The sequence below is a fragment of the Myripristis murdjan genome, chromosome 9 (genome assembly GCF_902150065.1).
Source record: "Myripristis murdjan chromosome 9, fMyrMur1.1, whole genome shotgun sequence".
Classification (NCBI taxonomy): Eukaryota; Metazoa; Chordata; class Actinopteri; order Holocentriformes; family Holocentridae; genus Myripristis; species Myripristis murdjan.
The window spans coordinates 26,584,625-26,605,303 of NC_043988.1; the positions used below are offsets into that span (position 1 = coordinate 26,584,625).

The 20,679-nt window shown below is 42.4% G+C and overlaps 1 protein-coding gene across 3 annotated transcripts in view; it reads left to right on the forward strand.

Moving 5' to 3' along the window:
• Positions 1-14,826: 14,826 nt before the first annotated feature.
• LOC115364812 (transducin-like enhancer protein 4) overlaps positions 14,827-20,679 on the forward strand; it is a 62,898-nt gene continuing 57,045 nt past the window's right edge. For all 3 annotated transcript variants that reach the window (XR_003928714.1, XM_030059420.1, XM_030059421.1), the window contains exons 1-4: positions 14,827-15,504; positions 15,914-16,011; positions 18,220-18,283; positions 18,501-18,545. Coding sequence is in view for 2 of the 3 variants with exons in the window: in XM_030059420.1 (XP_029915280.1) it covers positions 15,460-15,504; positions 15,914-16,011; positions 18,220-18,283; positions 18,501-18,545 (252 nt within the window). In the remaining variant the exon portion in view is untranslated. The remainder of the gene's footprint in view (positions 15,505-15,913; positions 16,012-18,219; positions 18,284-18,500; positions 18,546-20,679) is intronic.

The window sequence follows — 20,679 nt, forward strand, 5'->3', positions numbered from 1 at the left end:
AGTCCCATGAGTGGATTCTGCGGAAGAAACCTCGAGGTAAGCTCGCTTGTGGTCAGGAAATCTTTTATGTTCAATTCAACTAAAGTTTGGTGGGGCCGGAAATTGATTAAGTAAATATCTCATGATTTGTTGTTGCTTATTACTGTTAACTGATGAATGGCACAGTTTCTTAAAACTGTTGTATAAAAGCAACAGAAAGATAACCCCAGCTGTGCTGATAATCAGTATAACAGCACAACTTTGAGTTTGCTATAGCTTAATTCAAAGACGACAGTGGAAGGAGCACAACAATGGATTGTAAATGGTGGTTTCCAGCCACAAAAAACCTTGGCTTCATCTAAGGAGTCCACATCAAATTAAAAGAAAACAAACTCTAAAGGTAAGTGTCTGCTGTGCACAGATACTACTACTAAGATACTACTATTTATTACTACTAGGAGGTCTTAAACCAACTTATTGAAATGGGAAGGGCAGTTTTCCCTCCATTTTCTCTTATGGACTCTTGAGACAGATATCTCAGCTAATTAAAACGGGCCACAAAAGGCTTGAAACAAATTATTTAAATGGCAAAGCTGTGCTAAATTTTGAAATGAATAGGCCACATTATTTCACAGCAGCTCATTGGATTTCATACCAATTTATCTGGCCTGGGACAAAGGTTACTGGGGAGATATGTTGCAGTTTGCATGTTATGTACCAAAGAAAATCTTCATTATTAGCAAAGCCAATTACAAATCAGTGGCACTAAAACTTTGTCTGATCAGTGTCACTTGCTTCCTGTATCAACCAAAGTGGTTCCAATGAGTTTTTGCCTGCTTTGCCAATCCCCTATACACGGCTGGAAGATTTGGACAGGCAATTATAATTTTAGGATAACATGAGTCACTTGCTTTTGCAGTTGAAAAGCTGGCATTGTGGCACTGTCAATACGACGAGGTGCCGGTGAGGGGAGGCTGTCCCAAACCGGAGTAAACAGAAATCAAGACGTAAATCTCAGCAGCAAAGTAATCACTTAGTCACTGCTACTGATCAGTAAATGATCAAACCCATACAGATATAAAGAGTTTTGTGGTTTTAGCCAGTAAAAGTCTTGCTTATTACGCCTGAAGCTCCTCAACTCTTAACCACCGACGACACAACAATTTACTGGCCTTGGTTTCTCTCAGTAGCAGCTGATAAAATACATTTTACTACTAAATAATCTAGAGTATAAAATATTACACGTTTACAGAATGAGTTTAATAACATGCTCATCAGGCAGGTTGGATTGGATTAGATAGACTGGATATGAATGTGCACCGACCTTTACATGAACCTATGAAGACACTAATATTTTTCACTTAGTGAGCCACTTCAGTTTCTTTACCCCTTGTATGAACAATTTAAATATGGTGTCTCATGTTTGCATTTCCGAATAGAGCAAGGCAAAAGTACTGTCAGGGGTAAAACTTTTTGCTCTGTATAATCTCATCTGATGTAGTATTGGTGTGTTTCCTCTGTCTCAGCCCGCTCATGTCCTCGGCAGGCAGGCTCATAAATTGGACAGCTAAGCCTTTCATAAAGTTTAATAAAGCGCTGTTGCATGGCTCAGGGGAGCTGGTATTAGTGATGAGAGCCACTGCTGCCGTTCCAGCAAATCACATCATCATAATGAGGCTGTACTATGGGAGTTAGACACCTCCCTCACCACCCACACATCCACCCGCCTCTCCTCCACCCCCCCTTTGTTTTCTTTATCATTTCTCTGACACAATACGATGTCTTCACTTCACAGCATTTTTTCCTGTGGGAATTTTGGGGATTGCGTTGTTTAAACGTCGTGGCCAGCTTGGACAGGCTAGGGTTATTTCTCATTTAGTAAAGATCACAGACGCTGTAAATGCTCCGGCGGCACGCCGTGAATGCCAACACCAGGATGATTGGCAGCTTGACGGCAGCAGCAGCATTTGCATGGCATTTAGCTGGGCGGGCGATGGCCACCCCTAACACCAAGGTGGGTAAATAAGATGACTTCTCTGTTCACACAATGCACGCACGCACAAACACACACACGCTTATGCACTCACGCATGCAATCTCACTCCTCAACAACCCAACCATCTTGCCCTGCCAAACCTGGAGCCACTCATAATTGTGTGGCATTTAGCCAGAGAAAAGGGACATCTAGTGTGGGAGAGTGGACCACAGAAAAAGTGGTACCCTCTCAGTACTATTTTTAACTGTCATTTGAGAATGATAAGGTACAGATGCAATTTCTCTCAACTCAAAAGTGTATTTCATATCAAAATATAGACTGTCCACACAATAAGTACAATAAGAAAAAAAAAGTTTTTTAAATTTATTTTCTAAAATAGAAATGAAAACCTGAGCTAGTAGAGTTAAAACATGAAAATTAGTCATGACGAAAGCATTTAGTATATTCTTGAGTGTTATGTTCTATAATCTATCATCCACCAAGATCTGAGAGTTACTAAAAGTTAATAACTGTAATAAAATAGAGTTTTAGGGGTTGTATTTCCACAGTAATACATTCCAGTATGGCTGGGTGGGCTTTAACTCTCCTTGAAGGGTAATGATACAGTCTGGACCCTATTAGACCAACCAACTATCCAGCAAAGTACAAATATCCTGCTTGTAGGAAGTCAAACAGCTACAGGTCTTCCTAGCACTGCAATAATATGTTAACACTTGTCTTAATAGCTAACATCACTGTAGAGCTCAACTGTTAAAATCTTAGGCCTACGCTTTGGAAGCTAGTGGTAGTAAAGCTCATATGATAATTTTTTTGACTGATACCACTGCAAGCTCCATATTAGATAGAATTGCACTCCTAGGCCTCACCCCTAAAATAATCCTTGATAATATAATGGATTTCTTTTTTTTTCCTTTTTTTTTTTTTTTTATCTTGGAAGAGCACAGACTCGGCGTGCCGTGCTAACAAGCCTACAGTTACTGTTCCTCCCAGCTGTTTGTTGAGGCTAGCAGAGGGTAGCAGGTGCAGCTGAGGAGTCAATCAAACGGGGAGGGGAAGAATAAAAACTGGGGTTGTGGTCTGATTGGATCGCCCCACTCTTATGTGTGAAAGTAGCTTTTAATCTCCAGCAAAAGCACTGGTTTGATTCAGGGTTTTCATTAGCATCCAGGGCCGAGTTTTGTGATGTTTTCTGCACCTGATGATAACAATAAATATTATTTTAATAAGAAATTACATGTTTGAGGTTACCATCCACTTAGGACTTATTACCTTGGTTCATTTGGTCCATGCTCCTTGTTTTATGATGGGCTTACAGTTAATATTCCTCATATTATACCTTCACTTCAACATACTGTGCTGTGCTGAGGCCTCCTGGTGAAGCACTTGTTACCTGTCTTCAGGTATGCAGGGTTACATATGTTATCACCCCATTCCCCAAACCTTGGGTTGACATTATGCACCAGGCAGGGAGCCGCACCATCACACTCGACCCTTGTAGTCAGCGTAAAGAGACAGAGAGAGAGTGAAAAAAACGTTGGTCACAGTCCATGTGACACAGCAGATTGCACAGTAGGTGCCATGCTGGGGGCCATCATGTCCAAATGGTCAAATCTCAGCGCACTCCTTTCACTGAAACACCCTTGAACAATGCCCAAGAGCTGAAACTGGTCAAGATCTAATCAGGCATTTTAACCTTCTTTGCATTATAGGACTTTAGAAGTATAACCTCAACCATGCAATGAGACAAGTGCTGTTTAGACAGTTACTTGCCCAGGGCAGGACTACCAAAGCAGACAAACAGCTGGTTGCATAAGCTCAAAGCTGGCACAGGGCAGAGTGCAGGGCGTCTCCTTTATTCAGCGGAGGCAAAGGGTGGAGGGAAAAAAGCCTTTCGGTCTAAAGCTGAGGCCTCACAGGAAAAGCGAGGTACTAAAGGAACATATGCTGGGGTAGGGTGCAAAGTGACCTTAAACCCCTCTGGAGCAAAAGAAGAATGAGGGGGTGAACTAACACTGCATATAAATTGCCTTACCCTTCTGGCTGATGCGAGCACTATTTTTCGTGCATGGAAAGCATGATGCTCTGCACACACTGAATTCATAGTCGCTATTGTAGAACCCACATTTGGATGAAACGGAGAAAATAGGAAAATGAAAATGTTACTTGAGGTGTTGGCATGTTTTTTTTTTTACACCAGGTCAGAGGTGTATGGCTGACCAAATGTCCGAAAATCATCCATTCATCACCTTTACACTCTTTGGAAAACCAGATGAAAACACAATGGCTGACTACAGGTTTTCTCTTCTGGCCATTTATTTTAGTATCTTGAGGAAAATTGTGAAAAATTGTTGACATTTGTATGTTTCATAAATGTGTGTTGATCTGATAGTGAACAGGTAAGATGGTGATCAGCTAAGTTAGACTTATTTAATTAGGATATTTTTCTGATGGAGGTAAGATCTTACCCCACATTTTATTTCTGCACTAATCAATAATTTTTCAAATATAAATGCGACTGTACAAATCTATTGTTTTAAGTCTTAAATATTTCAGAATTGTGATTTGGTTTGCAGGGTAATTTAGTGATTTCTGGTCACTGTCCCTTTTCCATTAACAATGAATTTTCTTTTTAAAATTAAATAATCATCCAGGTATATAGTTCACATATTGATTTCTTAATGTACAATCAAGATCTCAAATGAGCATTATGGTTGTAAAAAGGACTTAAAAAATTACTGAAGCATGTCACAACCTTTAACTACATCTGCTATGGTAGTCTAAATAACTCTCACAGCCATTTTAACCTTGTGTCTTTCCTTTGCATTCAATGTATCCACATAATCATAGATCTTATTGTGGCTTTATTAACATCCCACAGCTTCAGTGATTTCAGTTTCTATGGTTCCTTTTGCTTTGTGTTTTATTAATTGTGTAATATTTGGAACAACTACCTTATTGTCCAATTCATGTTGTTTTATGTACAGTGTAGTGTGACTTGATCAGATGCACATTCATATAGATTGTCACTGTATTCAAGTGTCTACATGATCACCTTCAATTAGCATCTTTATGGTGTAAGTGGTATAAATTGCAGTGTTAGTGCAATTTATATGCAATAGTCAATGTAATAGTCAATAATCAATGTTTTATATCTCACAAGATGCCGTTTTTATCTTTAACATGATGAGATTAAAGATGACTAGGAGTCTTAGGTCCTCTAGGAATGACCCAAACAAAAATAATTGTTGAACCAGCGGTTCTCAACCTTTTTTTGGGTCATGACCCCTTTAAAAAAAAGCAATGCCGACCTGTGACCCCTGTCACAGGCTGCATATGCAGAGTGGTTTCATTTACTTAATTAGCAGAGGAGGCCTTGCATTTTAAAATTACCCAGCGTTTCACAAAATAGAAAATAGAAAACAAAAGATAAAACTGGAGAAAAATCATGATGATTTTGCATACTAAAACCTTTTTCTTTTTCCCCTATGATGTGATCATCTTGTGACCGCTGAAAAATTAGCATGTGACCCCTTCAGGGTTCCCAATCTCCAGGTTGAGAACTGTTTTACAACAAATGGGGAGGACCGTGTTTGGGAGATTGATATCGTAAACCTTTAAACTCTGAGCTTCCCTTAAATTTCCCCTTAAATTGCTTCAAAGTAAAAGTTTTTTTGTTTTTTTTTTTTTGTATTGTACAACAATGTCACACACATATTCTGCATCTGCTGGTTGCAACACTGAAGCTACGTCACATTTATTTTGAGTGAAATCTTCAAACCCCAAATGCCGTTGTTTTATGGCTGCAGTGTTACATCAAACAGAAAATATCTAGATGTCTTGTGCAGCATTATAGACATATTTCCCTTCAATTCATCATATTTGGCATCTTTGGAAAGCTCGGGATCTGGAATTGATAAACCCGCCAGTGGGACTGGCTGGGTTGGAGAATTTAAGTCTGTGATAAAATTTCAAGATTTTTCATGTCAAAAAGTTACGTCACAAATTCATTTTAGAGTGGACATAATTAAGATTAGCATAATTAATGGTAGCATCAGTGGTAGTAGTACTGGTGGTAATAATAGTAGCAATATTAATCATTACTAATTCTTATCATTTGCAGTTAGTTTGCATTCCCATTTTATTCTTCACCACTGTGTAAACAGCCTGGATCCATATAAATAAATCCCGATGTATACTTTAACATGCACGTCTCTGCTCCGAGAGGAGATGATCTGTTCAGGTGTCAGAAGTCATATTAACCTCTCAAAGTCTTCATATTTCAGATCTTTTATCCAGCCACAGTGTGACACACTCACATTTACACACCGTCCCTCAACTTTTATTCACCTGAAATAATTCTGAAATGACATTACGGGTGACAGCCAGGCAATAACAAAAGTACAAAAACTTCTTTGGAAAACAATAAATCAATAAGCCTCGCCAACATATCCTGTTACATTGCCGACTCCTTGACACCTGAAGCTCATTAAACACAGCCTAACGTCAACTTAGAAGAGGAGAGTACACAGAAGCCAGCCTTTTCACAGCCTATCACAATAAGAGGTACTGAGCAAGCCTGATATATTGTATATACTAGAAATAAATATGATTGTCCTTTAATCTGATTTTATTATACTGGGGACTCCCGCTGGCAAATCTACTGAGGGCCGATAGCCTGTAATCTTATTGCAGGGGGGCACAGTGTGTTTCATATCCCTTTCTTGATGGTGTTTTATCATGTCAGGACTATTATTGTTCCTATTGGTATGTGTGTATCTGCATTTATATGTGCTGGTGTATATAACCTAATAAATGGAGTTACTTTATTGCACATTCTTGAGTGTCTGTCTCTGTTTGCATGGGCATGCGTATACAGGAAGTACGCATGCACCTGCAGATCCAGAGGTCCATCCCGCTCGGTTGTGGGTGCTAATTTTCCCCTGCAGCGTGCCGGACTGCTGCGGGGTTCTGCTCTGTTTATGAACCAGGCATATTGACCTAATTTGTGGCCTTGGCGTTCTCTCGCCAGCTCTCTCTCTTCTCTCTCTCTCTCTCCTCTCCTCTCTCTCTCTCTCTCTCTCTCTTTGTGTGCCTGCCAGGAGAATTGTGCGCCTGCTTGGCTAGAGGAACTGGCGCACTCAGACTGAACTAAACGCCACCGCATCATTGAACGGCATTACCAGCCTCTCCCCGCTCATCCTCACACTGGGTGCTGCGGGTGTGTGTGAATGTGTGTGTGTGTGTGTGTGTGTGTGTGTGTGTGTGCGTGTGTGCGTGTCTAGGTGTGTATATGTGCATGTGTACAGGGGTGAGTTAACTAGAAGGTCTAATAAATCAACCTGTCTGTCCACAACCTCCTCCCCTCCTTTGCTCTTACCTATCCCCCCATTACTCTGCTCTCTTCTTCCTTCCTTCCTACTTACCCCACTCCATCTCTCTCTCTCTCTCTCTCTCTCTCTCTCTCTCTCTCTCTCTCTCTCTCTCTCTCTCTCCATCCCTCTCCTTTATGTCCTGTAATTTTTCTTATAAAGCACAGGGGGTGGTGGTGGAGGCATTACCTGCTTCCTGATAAATCACTGTCTGGCAGCACAGCACAGTAACATAGCATATGGCCATCTGCAGATCAATTTACTGCTGTATGTGTGTGTGTGTGTGTGTGTGTGTGTGTGTGTGTGTGTGTGTGTGTGTGTATGTATGTGTGTATGTGCGTGTGTGCATGTGCATATTCTGGCAATATATATTTCAAGTGATTGCACACTTTTTTAACAGTGTGTACTGCGCATATGCACATGTGTTTCAGGTACACCTGCTCATGATAGCACATTATGTTCGGTATGTGTGCATGGCTGTGTGCATGTGTGTGTAAGTGTGCATGCACCAAAAGTGAGTGCAGTATCTGGCCGGTACTGATCTCCCTGTCCTGCTGAATGGTGGCTGATTGAGACACATGGACTGCCTTTGTGCCCTGATCTAGTTGCCATTGATTACCTATCAGGGTTTTTGATTGCATCCTGGAAGTAATTCTTTTAAATAGGCCCTAATGGCCTCCAATCTGGGCTGATGACGACCTCAGAAAGTCCAATCGCAGATCCATTTAGGCCCTTTCAGACCCTTCCATACACTCTGAAACTCTTGCTCTTTGCCCCCGCCCTCCTCACACACTCACAAACACACACACACACACACACCGATCCCACTCTTTTGCCCTGTGTCAGTGTCAGCACCAAATCTCTAAGCTCTCTTGCAAGCAGGTTTAAGCACAGCGATGATGAAATATGCCTCAAACATCATGATCATTAATAGTGTGGACTGGGACTTAGTTAAGAATAACTGTTGTATGGAGTGCGCGAGGTATGAAATCGAGAATGACGGTGAAAAAGAGAGAGAAGGGATGAGAGAGACAGAAAGACGATGTAATCCTGCCATTAACTGAGAAGGATGAGGTGAGTGGGGAGAGCCAGGGTTTGAGATATGCAAAAATAAGGTAAAGGAGAAAGGAGATGAGACACATCTGTTGGGATAAGGAATAGAGTGAGAAAGAGAAGACAGGAGGAGAGGAGGGCTGGTTGTCAGTGTGTCAGGCTGTGTATTAGGCTAAGGGCTGGATGGAGGGATGAAGAAGAGGAGGAGGAGGAGGGGGGACTGCAGCAGACAGGAAGAGGGCTCGCCGTCTAATCCTCCAATTTTCTTACATCTGCTCCCCCTCCTCTCCACCCCACCTCCTCCCACTGCCAGGCCTGTCGGCAAATGAAACTGGAGATAGCGGTGGCTTCACAGAGAGAGCGCCTGACGTAGTAAAACACACACACCACACACACACACATAAAGAAGAGATGGAGACCTCCTGCACCTCTAACAATGTAAATGTACCTAGAATACCCTGGCGGCTTGGTCATCTATTGTACCGTGCTTTAAAAAAAAAACTATTATGACGTTCAAAGCCCAACTTGAGCGATGCTGTCATGAAAACTCCCTCTGCTTCAATCAACGATCAAAATATCACAGCAACGCTAAGAGAGGAATATAAATGCACCTCCAGTATCAGAACGACATCCACAGAAAACACATCTGCCCTGTCGTGAAAGCAGCCCTGATCTTGATCAATAGCTTCCTGCTGATGAGGAGAAAACCTGATGACAGAATATAAATTAAAGAGATGGTTTTACACTGGGAATGTATTAATGGCTCACTTGGCAGACTTATGTAGTGATGATGATAAACAAGGCTCTGTGTCAGGCAATGTTACCTGCTGAACTATGTGTGTGTATATATACATACATACATATATATATGTATGTATATATATATATATATATAATATATATATATATATATATATATATATATATACAGCTGAGATTGATATAACGCTATCTAGCCTTGAGCTGATGAATGTCTGCTGCTGATTAAATCTGGGGTTTGGAATTGGGAATGAAGCTGTGCTTTTAGGGGAATTAAACGCCACATAAATTTGGAGTAATGTTCCTACAATTTACCATTGATTCTCTCACGCTAATAACAACCACTATGACCCCTCTGATCTTAAAAAAAAATCACAAGACATTGCCGTTGGGGATATTTTTCTTGGATAAAGGCGACATTATCTACTGATACTGACCAAAGCCATCTATTCTTCTATTCTCCGCTTTACTGCCTCTTTCTATTGATGATGACAAACCCACACCGACTCAATCTTAACCTTTCTTGCTGAACCTTTTCTTTTAATTTCCAGCAAACAGGCTTACTTGATTTATCTGCCCTAAAATACAATTTTACCCATTTCCTTGATTTCCATATCCCCGCCCTCTTGATTGATTTGCATTCCAATCACTTCCCATTGGGTGAGGCAGAACCCTGACTGAGTGGGACTAATTTGCCATGCTAATGAGACGGCTCCGACAAACAGAGCCAGCTGGAGACCAGAGTAAATGATCCTGTCATCAGTCAAGAACACAAACATGGCTAACAGCTAATTAGCTCGCGGCAGTTTGTAGAGGTGACATTCTATCTGATCTGCGCCGTGGTGAAGAAGAAAAAAAAAAGGAGGGGGAACAATAAAGGAGATAGGGATGGGAGGAAGGCAGGGGGAGAGAGGGAGGGAACTTGGCATGATGATAAATTTGGCTGTTTGTTTTCCCAAACACACCCTTGTGGCGTGTGACGTACAACACATACACACACAGAGACATACACACATGCACAGCACACACAAAACCACCTCTAAAGCACATCTGTAACTTCCCTGTTGCCTTTGCATTGTGCTGTGCGATGAGGATAAGGGGTGTATGGGCCATCAGAATGAGGGAGAAAAGCTAAGCAGACAATCAGAGGTGTACCCCCTGGTGTTTAACAGCCAATCAGGGCTGTCCCAGTGTGTCACTAGCCAGCAGGAGGCAGAATTAGTCCTGGTTAGCATCCAGAGTCCTGCCGAGTGGCTGATTAGTCTTTTAGACTGAAGCGGTGACAGAATGTTAAAGTCCGTCTGCTTATTCTAGCCTCTTCTGCACACCAGACAAAGGCAAGGACTTTTTATGTTCAAAAGAAAGTTAGCAGGCTTGCTTTGTGATCCTGACCCCCGGACAGAGCTGCAGCATACTAAATTGAATAATGATCATCGAATCACCACATTTTTTTAGTAGTACCTCCAAGCTGATGAGCTTTTTTAACACAGGAACTGATGTGTTGTGGCGGAGCAAACAGGGCTGAGGAGAAGACTGATCTACAACGCATGAGACTGATGTAATAGAGTCTAGGTGTAACTATATAAACTTTAGCTTTCACACATTTGTGAGGAAATTGGGCCACTGCATTTCTGACAAAGGACAGATTTGTGATGCCTTACACAATATCTGCTATGAATCAGTGTCACAGACAATGTGCTTTGCTCTAGTCAGATTGCTACATTATTTAGGCCTCTGTGATTTTTGAGTCCCTCTCCCTGTCATCAGCTGTATTCCTTATTAATTCATTATTCTTCATCTAGCTCTGTCTCCCCTTTCTCACACGCAATATCTCAATCCTTCTGTCATCTGGCTGCTCTATGCTATTTAGGTTTTATCAACAAGCACGCACATCCACACACACATCTATTTGTAATCTAATAAAGAAATGGCAGCAGTCTGTAAGTTCCTTTTTTGGGGACTGGATGACTTTGAGCGCCAGATGCTGATGTTCCCCCAGAGTCGTTACTGTGATGGAGCCGATCCTTTACTGTCTCCATAAAGACACGCACCTACTCACACACGTCACCTCCCCTCGCTCGCTCTAAGAGTGTGAAGGCAGGATTAACCTGCTGGTAGAGGAGTAAATCCAGCGCGGCGGTACCTCTGGCTCTCTGTCTCTGTGTCTGAGGAGGCCTGGTTATCCCTTCACACAAGCTCCGTGTTCAAAGGGGCGGCCGCCGGGGATTAATAACATGTTAAAGGGGCGGCCATGGGGGATTTAGGCGCAGCTTGCTGTAAGGAGGGGAGATTTAGGAACATGGACCAGTGGTTACTGCTCATTGAAGTATGATTAGTTAGACATTGAACCCCCTGCACACACACACACACACACACACACACACACACACACACATAGACACATGCACCCTCACACATGCACACATTGACAGACAGGAGTTATATTATTCTATATGCCCAGTGGTGAAAACACAATCCCATTGTTCTGGTCTTATAGTAAATACAACCCTACTCCCACAGCCCAGCTGGCCTACAGGATAACAGCAGAAGCATGTTGGGATCCTGTTTGTATCAACAAAAGTATCTCAATCTTGTAGTCAGTTGTCTCTTTGTGTGTGTGTGTGTGTGTGTGTGTATCTGTGTGTGTGTGAAGACAAACTCTGTTCACGGAAGGATAGTGGCAGACATTATGGTACATTTTCTGCACAAATTGCATTGTTTGCTATTAAATGAGCGCTGGCCTTTTGAAGTTTAAATAGCATGTAAAGGATGTAATGAGTGACACCTACATGTTTTTAGGATTTGTGAGAGAGACGCCTGCATTTGATCAAGGTGTGTGACAACAGACTGTTCCGATGATAGGATGGTATTTAGGCAAGTGTAAAGAGCATTTATGATGACAAGAGAGAGAGAGAGAGTGTGTGTGTGTGTGTGTACTTTTACATAATTAACATATAGTGAGCAGACGAGTTTGAATGTGTGTGTATGCATGAATGAAACGATGTGATCATTGCTTCACCGTGTAGCAGATTTGATCATATACAGCTGGTCAGGTTGTGCTGGTGAATAGATGGTTTAAGTCTCAAGTGAGGCTATGGGTAAGTGCTGACATTGAGGCAGCTGCTCGTGGCCAGAGACCCTCGGTTAGAGGTGAGCCTGCTGATCCAGATGATATGCTCGTCCAGCTGAGGCTGCTGAGGGAGTTTAGAGGGATAGTTGATGCCACACGACGTATCTCGTCTTACAGCTCACACCCTAAATCGAGCGCCTCTTCTTTGCCGTTTGATTTAGATTATTTTCATGCAGCATATTGGGTTTGAAACGATGCCTATTCAACTTTAATGGCCATGTAGATAAACAGAGGGTTTTCAGCTCAAGTCAGGGTGCGGGCAAATGCTAAATGTGGCCACTGTCTTCATGTGTGTGTGAAAGCATGAACTGTAACAGCTAGCAGTAGTGACAGAGTATATCACAGATAAGTACATGCAGTAGGAATTGTGTGTTTGTCTGAGTGTATAGGTGTGTGTGAGAGAGAGAGAGAGAGAAAGAATGAAAGTGAGGGAGGGATGGGAGGAGAGAGCTGCAGTGAGATTATTGTAGAGGTGCTGATAGCTTGTCGGGATCAGCGCACTGAGCAAGATGTTAAGGCCGAGTTTCCTTGCCACCCGCGCTCCATCACAACCCATGTCAAGCTGGCCTCCTCCCTCCTAATCCCTCCCCCCCTGCTAGATAAGCCACTCTGCCCCACGTACACATACATCCAGCCACCTACCCATCTACCCTCAAAATCCGCTCCTCTGCAATCTCCCGTGCATCAGCTGCCAAATGAAGTTCCTCTTTAGAAAAAAAAAAGAAAAAAAAAAAAACAAAAAACCCTGGCTGTCGAATCTTCGGCGGCGTCGCGGCTGGCGGAGAAGGCAACCCTCGTGTTGAAGCCAATAATCCGGCATCGGGGCTTCAGGTGCGCAGAGGGCCGTGATTGACAGGGCGCGATATGAGGCCCTCGCCTCACTTGACATTTGGGTTTCATAAGGTCTGGAACAAAAGGCAGGGGCAAAATAATCAGAGAGGGGCGCAGGCAAATAAATCTGTTTATTCCTCCTCACCTGCCCCCTCCCTCACCTCCATGCCCCCCTCACTCGCCCACACCAAGGCTCAACCCTTGGAGGAGGGAGGGAGGGAACGATATTACCTTTTCTGAGCCTTAGTGGATTCACGCACCACGACAGCAGGCACCTTTAGGCCCTGTGCTTACCTGAGATATTAGTTTGTATGTGTGGTAGATAGAGATGTGTATTTGAATGGCTGAGCTGGTGTGTATATGTGTGCACAATTGCATGTATGTATGAGTGAGAGAAAGTGAGAGAGGGATATACAGAGACAAGAGATGAGATAGAGACGCATAGGCTGGCAGATCGAGTGGAATAGAGGGAGAGAGAGTAGTGACATTGTGTCATATCTTGGGTATTATGCTTTAGCTATACCCAGTTGTGTGTGGAGATGTGTGTGTGTGTGTGTGTGTGAAGAGAGAGAGAAAGAGAGCGAAAGAGAATAAAATAAAAGGAATAACATGGAGATAATTAAAGAACATTTATTATGGTACAGCAAAACAACAGTTTAAAGGTGCTGGTCACTGTGTATCATAGATACCATCTTTTCCAGGACACCATTTGCATTTAATCAGTGATATAACACGACACGATAGTTGAACCAAACTGTACATAAAACAATTACACACCGCATGCGTACACAAGGGCCCAGCAGATGTGTGTGTGAGAGCTGATTCAGCCAAGACAGATGAAAGAAATTTGAAGTCTAATGCACCACAGGAAGATCACTTAGATGCTTAGAGGTTTTAGACACAGTTAGTTAGTGCAGATAAATGACTGAACACAGTGGTTAGGCAAGCCACTGACCCAGCAACAATGTGTTTCATCTACCCACACTAAACGTCTGCTCACAGAGGCAAATCTAGGCTGACACACAGTATACACTTACTCCCTCACACTGAGCAGGTGTGTGTATGTGTGTGTGTGAAATGGAAAGAAAGACAGAGAGAGAGAGAGAGAGAGACTTGTTTTCATCATAGATTATATTTCAACCTATCCAAAGGTATCCACATTCAATGTTTTAATTGAAAGGGGTTTTTTATTAGTACAATTTATTTCAAACACATCTGTTTTTGCATGGCTCATATGTTTTGCATCTTATACAAGAGAGGGGAAAACAATGAAATCCAATTAGAGTTTAATTGCAGAATTTATTTGAAGTACAGCAGATTAGTCTACAACTTTAACTGAGAGGTCAAAAGAAGGAGAACAAACACACACATACACATATAAGGGCCATATGTCCACCTTTACCTTGAAGACTATAAAAAAATCATGGGTCAACAGATACTTTCCAGATTAATTCCCGTGACATCTTTTAGTACCACCAAGCCCCACGTGGGGAGTCTATCGCAATCGCATCCTCCTGCAGGTGATTGGACAAAATGTCCATGACTGGCACGAGAATGGAACGCAACCTGTATTTTGGGTTGTCGCCATTGGCTGTCCGTAATAATCGCTCCTCCTTTCGACCACACACCATTGGCTCCGGGGTTTCGCGGAGGAGTCAGGAAGTTGTAGTTCTTTACAGCGGGCGCGCATCTGTAGTGCTTATTATCGAGTAATGTGAATTAAACTACACGTCCCGACGCCGCGATACGGGCACATATAATTGTTATGAATATGTAATTGCATTCATATGACTGGTTGCTGCTAAATTTGGTTTCATAGGGGTAGGGTGCCACAGTCGGTGAAGTGGTCGCTGTGCTGGGATGTGCACATTACCGGAGACTGTAGGAAATTAACCGTTAAATGCGCGTGACAGGACGCCGTGGACGAGCCCTCCCTCGGACAAACAGGTTTTAATTTGCTAGAAGTAGATGCTTTAGGAAAACCAGCCAAAGGCGAGATGGTTGTGAGAAAATAGAGGAATCATTTATTAGTTCGGAGGGAAATTATTAAGCTTTGAACAATACTGGATTGCGGAGGCGCATAGAATATCCCGCTCAGCCCGCTGGAGATTCTGGGAGCGAAAAAAAAAAAAGACTGAGGCAACTCGTGCTTTGTTTATGGACTTCTGAAATAGTATGTGTTAGAAATGACGGCCAGCCAAAGGTTGGAGGATATTTCCACTCTGAATGGAGCCTGTACATAACCCGTTAACCGGCCGCTGACACATCTTTACGCACGGGACAGATCAGTGCGCAGACATTTGTTTTCTTTTTTCTGTGGATGAACTTCGCAATACATTTTTAATGATTCGAGATCTGAGCAAGATGTACCCCCCGGCACGACATCCGGTAAGTATGCGTAGTAGGCAGTTTGTCAAAACAAGGCGGATTAACACCAGCGCGCCTGATGCGTAATCAGTTTAGATCAAGTTTCCGTGCCATTGCGCGCTCGCACGGACAATTACGCTCATTGTCAAGCTGATGCAGCTGTATGGGCGTGTGCGTGTGCGCGCGTGTTCGTGTGTGTACATCAGTGTGTAGCTTGGGTTCATATGTGTGAATACACGCGCGTGTATATATGCGCGTTCACATGCATACGCACGTATACAAGTAAATAGAGTGAAACAAAAAGCTATCCGCATGACAGAGAACTATTGTCAGCTACAGTGTTGCCTGTGTGAATCATGACATTGAACTTTGGTGCCTCAGCTCTGTTTTCCTCACACACTGGTTTGGTTTGATGCCGTTTATTTCCAAGATCCCCCACCAGCCGGGACAGCCGTTCAAGTTCACCGTCACCGAGTCCTGTGACCGGATCAAAGAGGAGTTCCAGTTCCTCCAAGCCCAGTATCACAGGTAAGAAACTGTTTGGATTGGAGACCACCCAGGTTGCAGGGGCAAACATCAGCTCATCAGCAGAATAGTGACAAAGTACCACTAAGGGCCTCTGGAGTCAACATTAATTGCAATTTGGGGCTCTGTGCTAGTCTGTGATCCTATTATTACCTGAAACCTAACCTTCACAAAGTCAGGGTCTTTAATCCTTAATGTCTTTAATCAAGTTAAAGATAGTTACTGCAGTAAATGAAGTCACTTCTGCACTATGAACTGATGACCTGCCTTGCACTGGGAAGATATGACCAGCAAATTAATAATAATTTAATGAACAACATAATCTTATGAAATATCAAGACTTGTATTAATTTCAATCTAATTTAAATTTTTGTTTTAGAATTTGATTGAGAAACAAAACATGCTCATATTTGGGTAAAAACACATTTTGAACCATCCTACTCCCACCTTGCAAATGTCACGATTGCACATAAAATGACTCTGCACACCCTGCAACATACAATAGACCCAACATGCCGCTAGTCCACAGTTTGTCTCAGGTCCATCTATCACTGGTGACTACCCACAGGTAAACCCCATCTAGCCTGGTATGCACATCTCTCTCTGAGTGCAAGTGGTGTGAAATACTTTTTACCCGACGTGATGAAGTGTGAAATACATTGCCCAGGGCAGAACCGTAAGCAGATGAGATGAGCAGGCTCTTCCAATGCATAATAATCGCCCACCTCTGGCCACTTGGCAATTATTGTCCAATCACCTGGTGAGATGAACCAGCGGTCCAGTCTGCTGCCCAATCCTGGGGCTGAGCGAGCTGCTGCTTTGCTGTATCGAGCCTGATGGTAACTGCATGTGCAGTGTTGTAGCAGCCCAAGTCCAACTTCTCCTTATCAATAGAGTTTTATCTGAAATGAAGTGCTCCCAAAAAAAAAAAAAAAAAAACACAGACTAGAAGGTGGGTCAGACATTTAGTGCATGCTGAATATACAGTAGAATTTTCCTTTGCTGATGTTATTTTTTTCTATACTTATTATGGGTATCACATTTTATTCGGTTTGAGGTTAGATGTCTTTTCTGTGTCTTCTCAAAAATCATTTGGCAACCCTTGGCATTTGGCAAGTAACTATCTAATCACCTGTTAAACATGGCTTTTTAAATTCAACCAGAGATGTTGTCCGTGTAAAAAATAACTTGTCACTTCAATTTAAGGATTACATGCTCCTCCACTGGTTGATAAAATTCTCTTGCTTCTTGGGCTTATGAAACCTTTTAAAAGCCTATGGATAATGTGAAACGTTACTGTCGCCAAGCTAAAAAAATAAAACAAAACAAAAAAAACAACCAGGCTCTTGTTTCTGAAAAGTTGACATTTTGGAGATAGAAATGTTTCCCCCTGAAAGTAATGATATTCTTCAGCCTCTGCCTGTAATTTTCAGTAATACTGTAAAATGTATTCAAACAGAAGATGGCATTTTTTGTCAGCACTCTTGCATTAGCATTAAAACTGACATTTCTTTAGCCTTGCATTATCCATCTTCGCCTATTAGCAGGAATAATAAAATATTTGGTAACATTTTGAACCTTGGAAATCTTTTTCCTTTGTATTTAACAATGACGGCTGTATTTGTGACAGAGACAAAGCCTGGTTACACTCGTCTTTGCCTAATGGTGATAGATTTACTGTTGTAGACTAAATGGGGGCTGATGATATGTTATCCTTCTTGTTGATGGTGAAGTTGGTGGGTCCACTCACACTGTGAGAATATATGATGAGGTTTGTCTAGCCGCCTATTGATCCGTTAATTACTGCACTGTACCTGCTGAGTAAGTGGTGGGTGTGTGTATCCGCAGGGGAAGCTGCAGCTTGATCCCAGAGCCGCAAAGCTTTCTTTCCTCTTTGTCACCTTGAATTGAGAATCCTGAACTACCTGGAGTGCTTTGTACTCACTTTCCTGAAAGGTTCAGTTTGGAGGAAAAAGCCATCAGCAGTGTGTACGGTATATTGTATTTATGTGAGGTTATGACGTGGCCATCATAAGCAAGGTAAACTGAAGAAAATCATAATTCATAATAGATGTCAAATATAGGCGCAATTCCTGATTCATGCCTCTGTGTGTGTGTGTGTGTGTGTGTGTGTGTGTGTGTGTGTGTGTGTGTGTGTGTATGTGCATCCTGGTAATCAAAATGCAATATAAAATTTCCCTCTGTCCACAGTCTGAAACTGGAGTGTGAGAAACTGGCCAGCGAGAAAACTGAGATGCAGAGACACTATGTCATGGTGAGTCTCATTTTGTGTGTGTGTGTGTGTGTGTGTGTGTGTGAGTGCGTGGGTGTGTGTGTGTATTCTCATCCAGTAAAGGCATGTATGAAAGTGTGTGCAGAGGGTATTTGTGTATGTGTGGACATGCCTGTGTGTGTTTGTGTGTGTAGGAAAGAGTGAAGGAGAAGGCCTGTTTGCTTGACTTTGCTTTGATCTCTGTTTTTTTTTTTTTCAGTACTATGAAATGTCTTATGGACTCAACATTGAGATGCATAAGCAGGTAGGAGAACATTTTCCACTGATCATGATAAATAATCTGAAAAAAGACTAAGGCTACGCTGTTGTGGGTGAGAAATAGGACAGGAAATAAGATTAATGCGTAAGTGAATGATACTGTTTTCACTGTATCATCGATATGAAACACTGATATGATATGATTTGTACTGTTAAATTCTAAGATATGGATATCGCTTTGTATTTTGCTGGCTGACTGTGCAGCGAACTTGGAGATAATTGATTCACCATGGCCTGTGTGACAAGGTTAACACTAGAGTCAGCTGATAGCTGTTTTGTATATTTGAATAGAAATATCTCAGCTTTCAAAAATGTCTCACTTTCTGAACAAACCAATGATGTTAGATTTATGTATTTATATATTTATATTGTCTATATACATACTTACATTGATGGCATGTTGGCCCTCTTTTTTGGCTATATTGTAGCACATTTCTAAAGGAAAAGTCTGTCAAAAACCGAAAGTTTTATATTTTGAAGTTGAAAAGTTAACTGGTAAAAAAAAAAAAAAAAAAAAAAAAAAAAAAAAAATCCAGTTATACTGAAGGAACTGATCCTTCTTCTCCGATATTATTATTAGTTTTTGTGTTTGGGTGCCAAATCAGACGCTCGGCATCCCCTCCGTGTGAAGATTTATACGTTGCAATGCCACAATAACAATCTCGCATGTTTGATTAAACACCAAAATGGCCAGAAATACGGCTCAAATGATCGGGAGGATTTTTCCTTTCAGGAGGTTTTTATGTGACTGTTTCCTTTTTCCAACATGGAGGGTCATTAGCATAAACGTCTGTGTTAAACACACATTAGCTGCCAAGCTAAATGGGGCACAGCTAACCAGCTACACAATCATTTGCAGAGAAATGGTGTGTGCAGTGTGTGTGTGTGTGTGTGTGTGTGTGTGTGTGTGTGCGCACGTGTGAGAGACAGGCATGAACTGCGTATGCATGCATCTGTCTGTATGTTTGTGTGGCCATACTGCACATGTTTACTTAGCTGTGTGTGTGTGTGTTCTCGTGTCTGTCTCTATGTTGGCCTGTATGTATACTGTACATATTTACATAGGTGTGTGTGTTTGTGTGTGTCTGTCTGTATATTTGTTTGGATGTACACTGTACATGTTTACTTAGCTGTGTCTATGTGTGTGTGTGTGTGTGTGTGTGTGTGTGTGTATGTATGTGTGCTCATATACTGTAGAAGTTTACCCAGAGGTGTGTGGTGGTGTTTGTGTGTCTTGGAGTGTGTGTTTCTGTTGCTGTGTACACGCAGCTTGCACACTAATCAGAGTTATATGATGAAATATGGGGTGTCTACTATAAATCCTGTGTTGCTCCCCGGTCTCTGCTGCTGGTGTGTGTGTGTGTGTATGTGTGTTTTTATATGGGTGAGATAGGAAGAGAGAGAGAGAGAGAGAGAGAGAGAGAGAGCGAGAGAGAGAGAGAGAGAGAATGTTGCCTGTAGCTGTGTGTGGTGCACAATGGTTTCTGTCAGGAAAGACTACTGGACAGTGAATCTTTAATCTCTGCCAGCAGTCTGTTTGTGTGTAACTATATGTGTGTGTGTGTGTGTGTGTGTATTTATCTGTGTGTATGGGGGTGACTGGAAGGAGATGGGGTGGAAGTGCACAATGTGTGTGCATACATGTTTGTGTGTTTATGTGCGTTCGTGTACATGTGTGCGCGGGTGTTAACGTGTGTTTTCCAACTGCGGCATTTGATGCGACGTGTGTGGCTCGTTGAATGAGCGGGGGGGTGGAGGAGGGAGGGAGGGCATTGGGGGGGAGGAGGGGAGGGGAGGGGGTCGGGGTGGGGATACAGCCCATTAAGGCAGTCGGCCTCCGCTACCAAGCAAATTGCTAATATTGCTTGTTTAGCATTTTCTGAGGGTAATAGGCCCATTGATTTTTGGCTCTCTGTGTTTTATTTACACAGAAGGGCTCTAGTGCCCGGGGAGTGAAATGTACCAACGCTCGTTAAAGAGAAATGACTCGCAGACGGAGGAGGATGAAGGGTGGGCGAGGGGGGGAGGGTGATAAGAGGGGAGGAGTGTGTGAGGGGGGTAGAGCCCGGGATTGAGCTATGAGAGGACAGGTAATCAATTGCAAATTAGCGAGGTTGAGA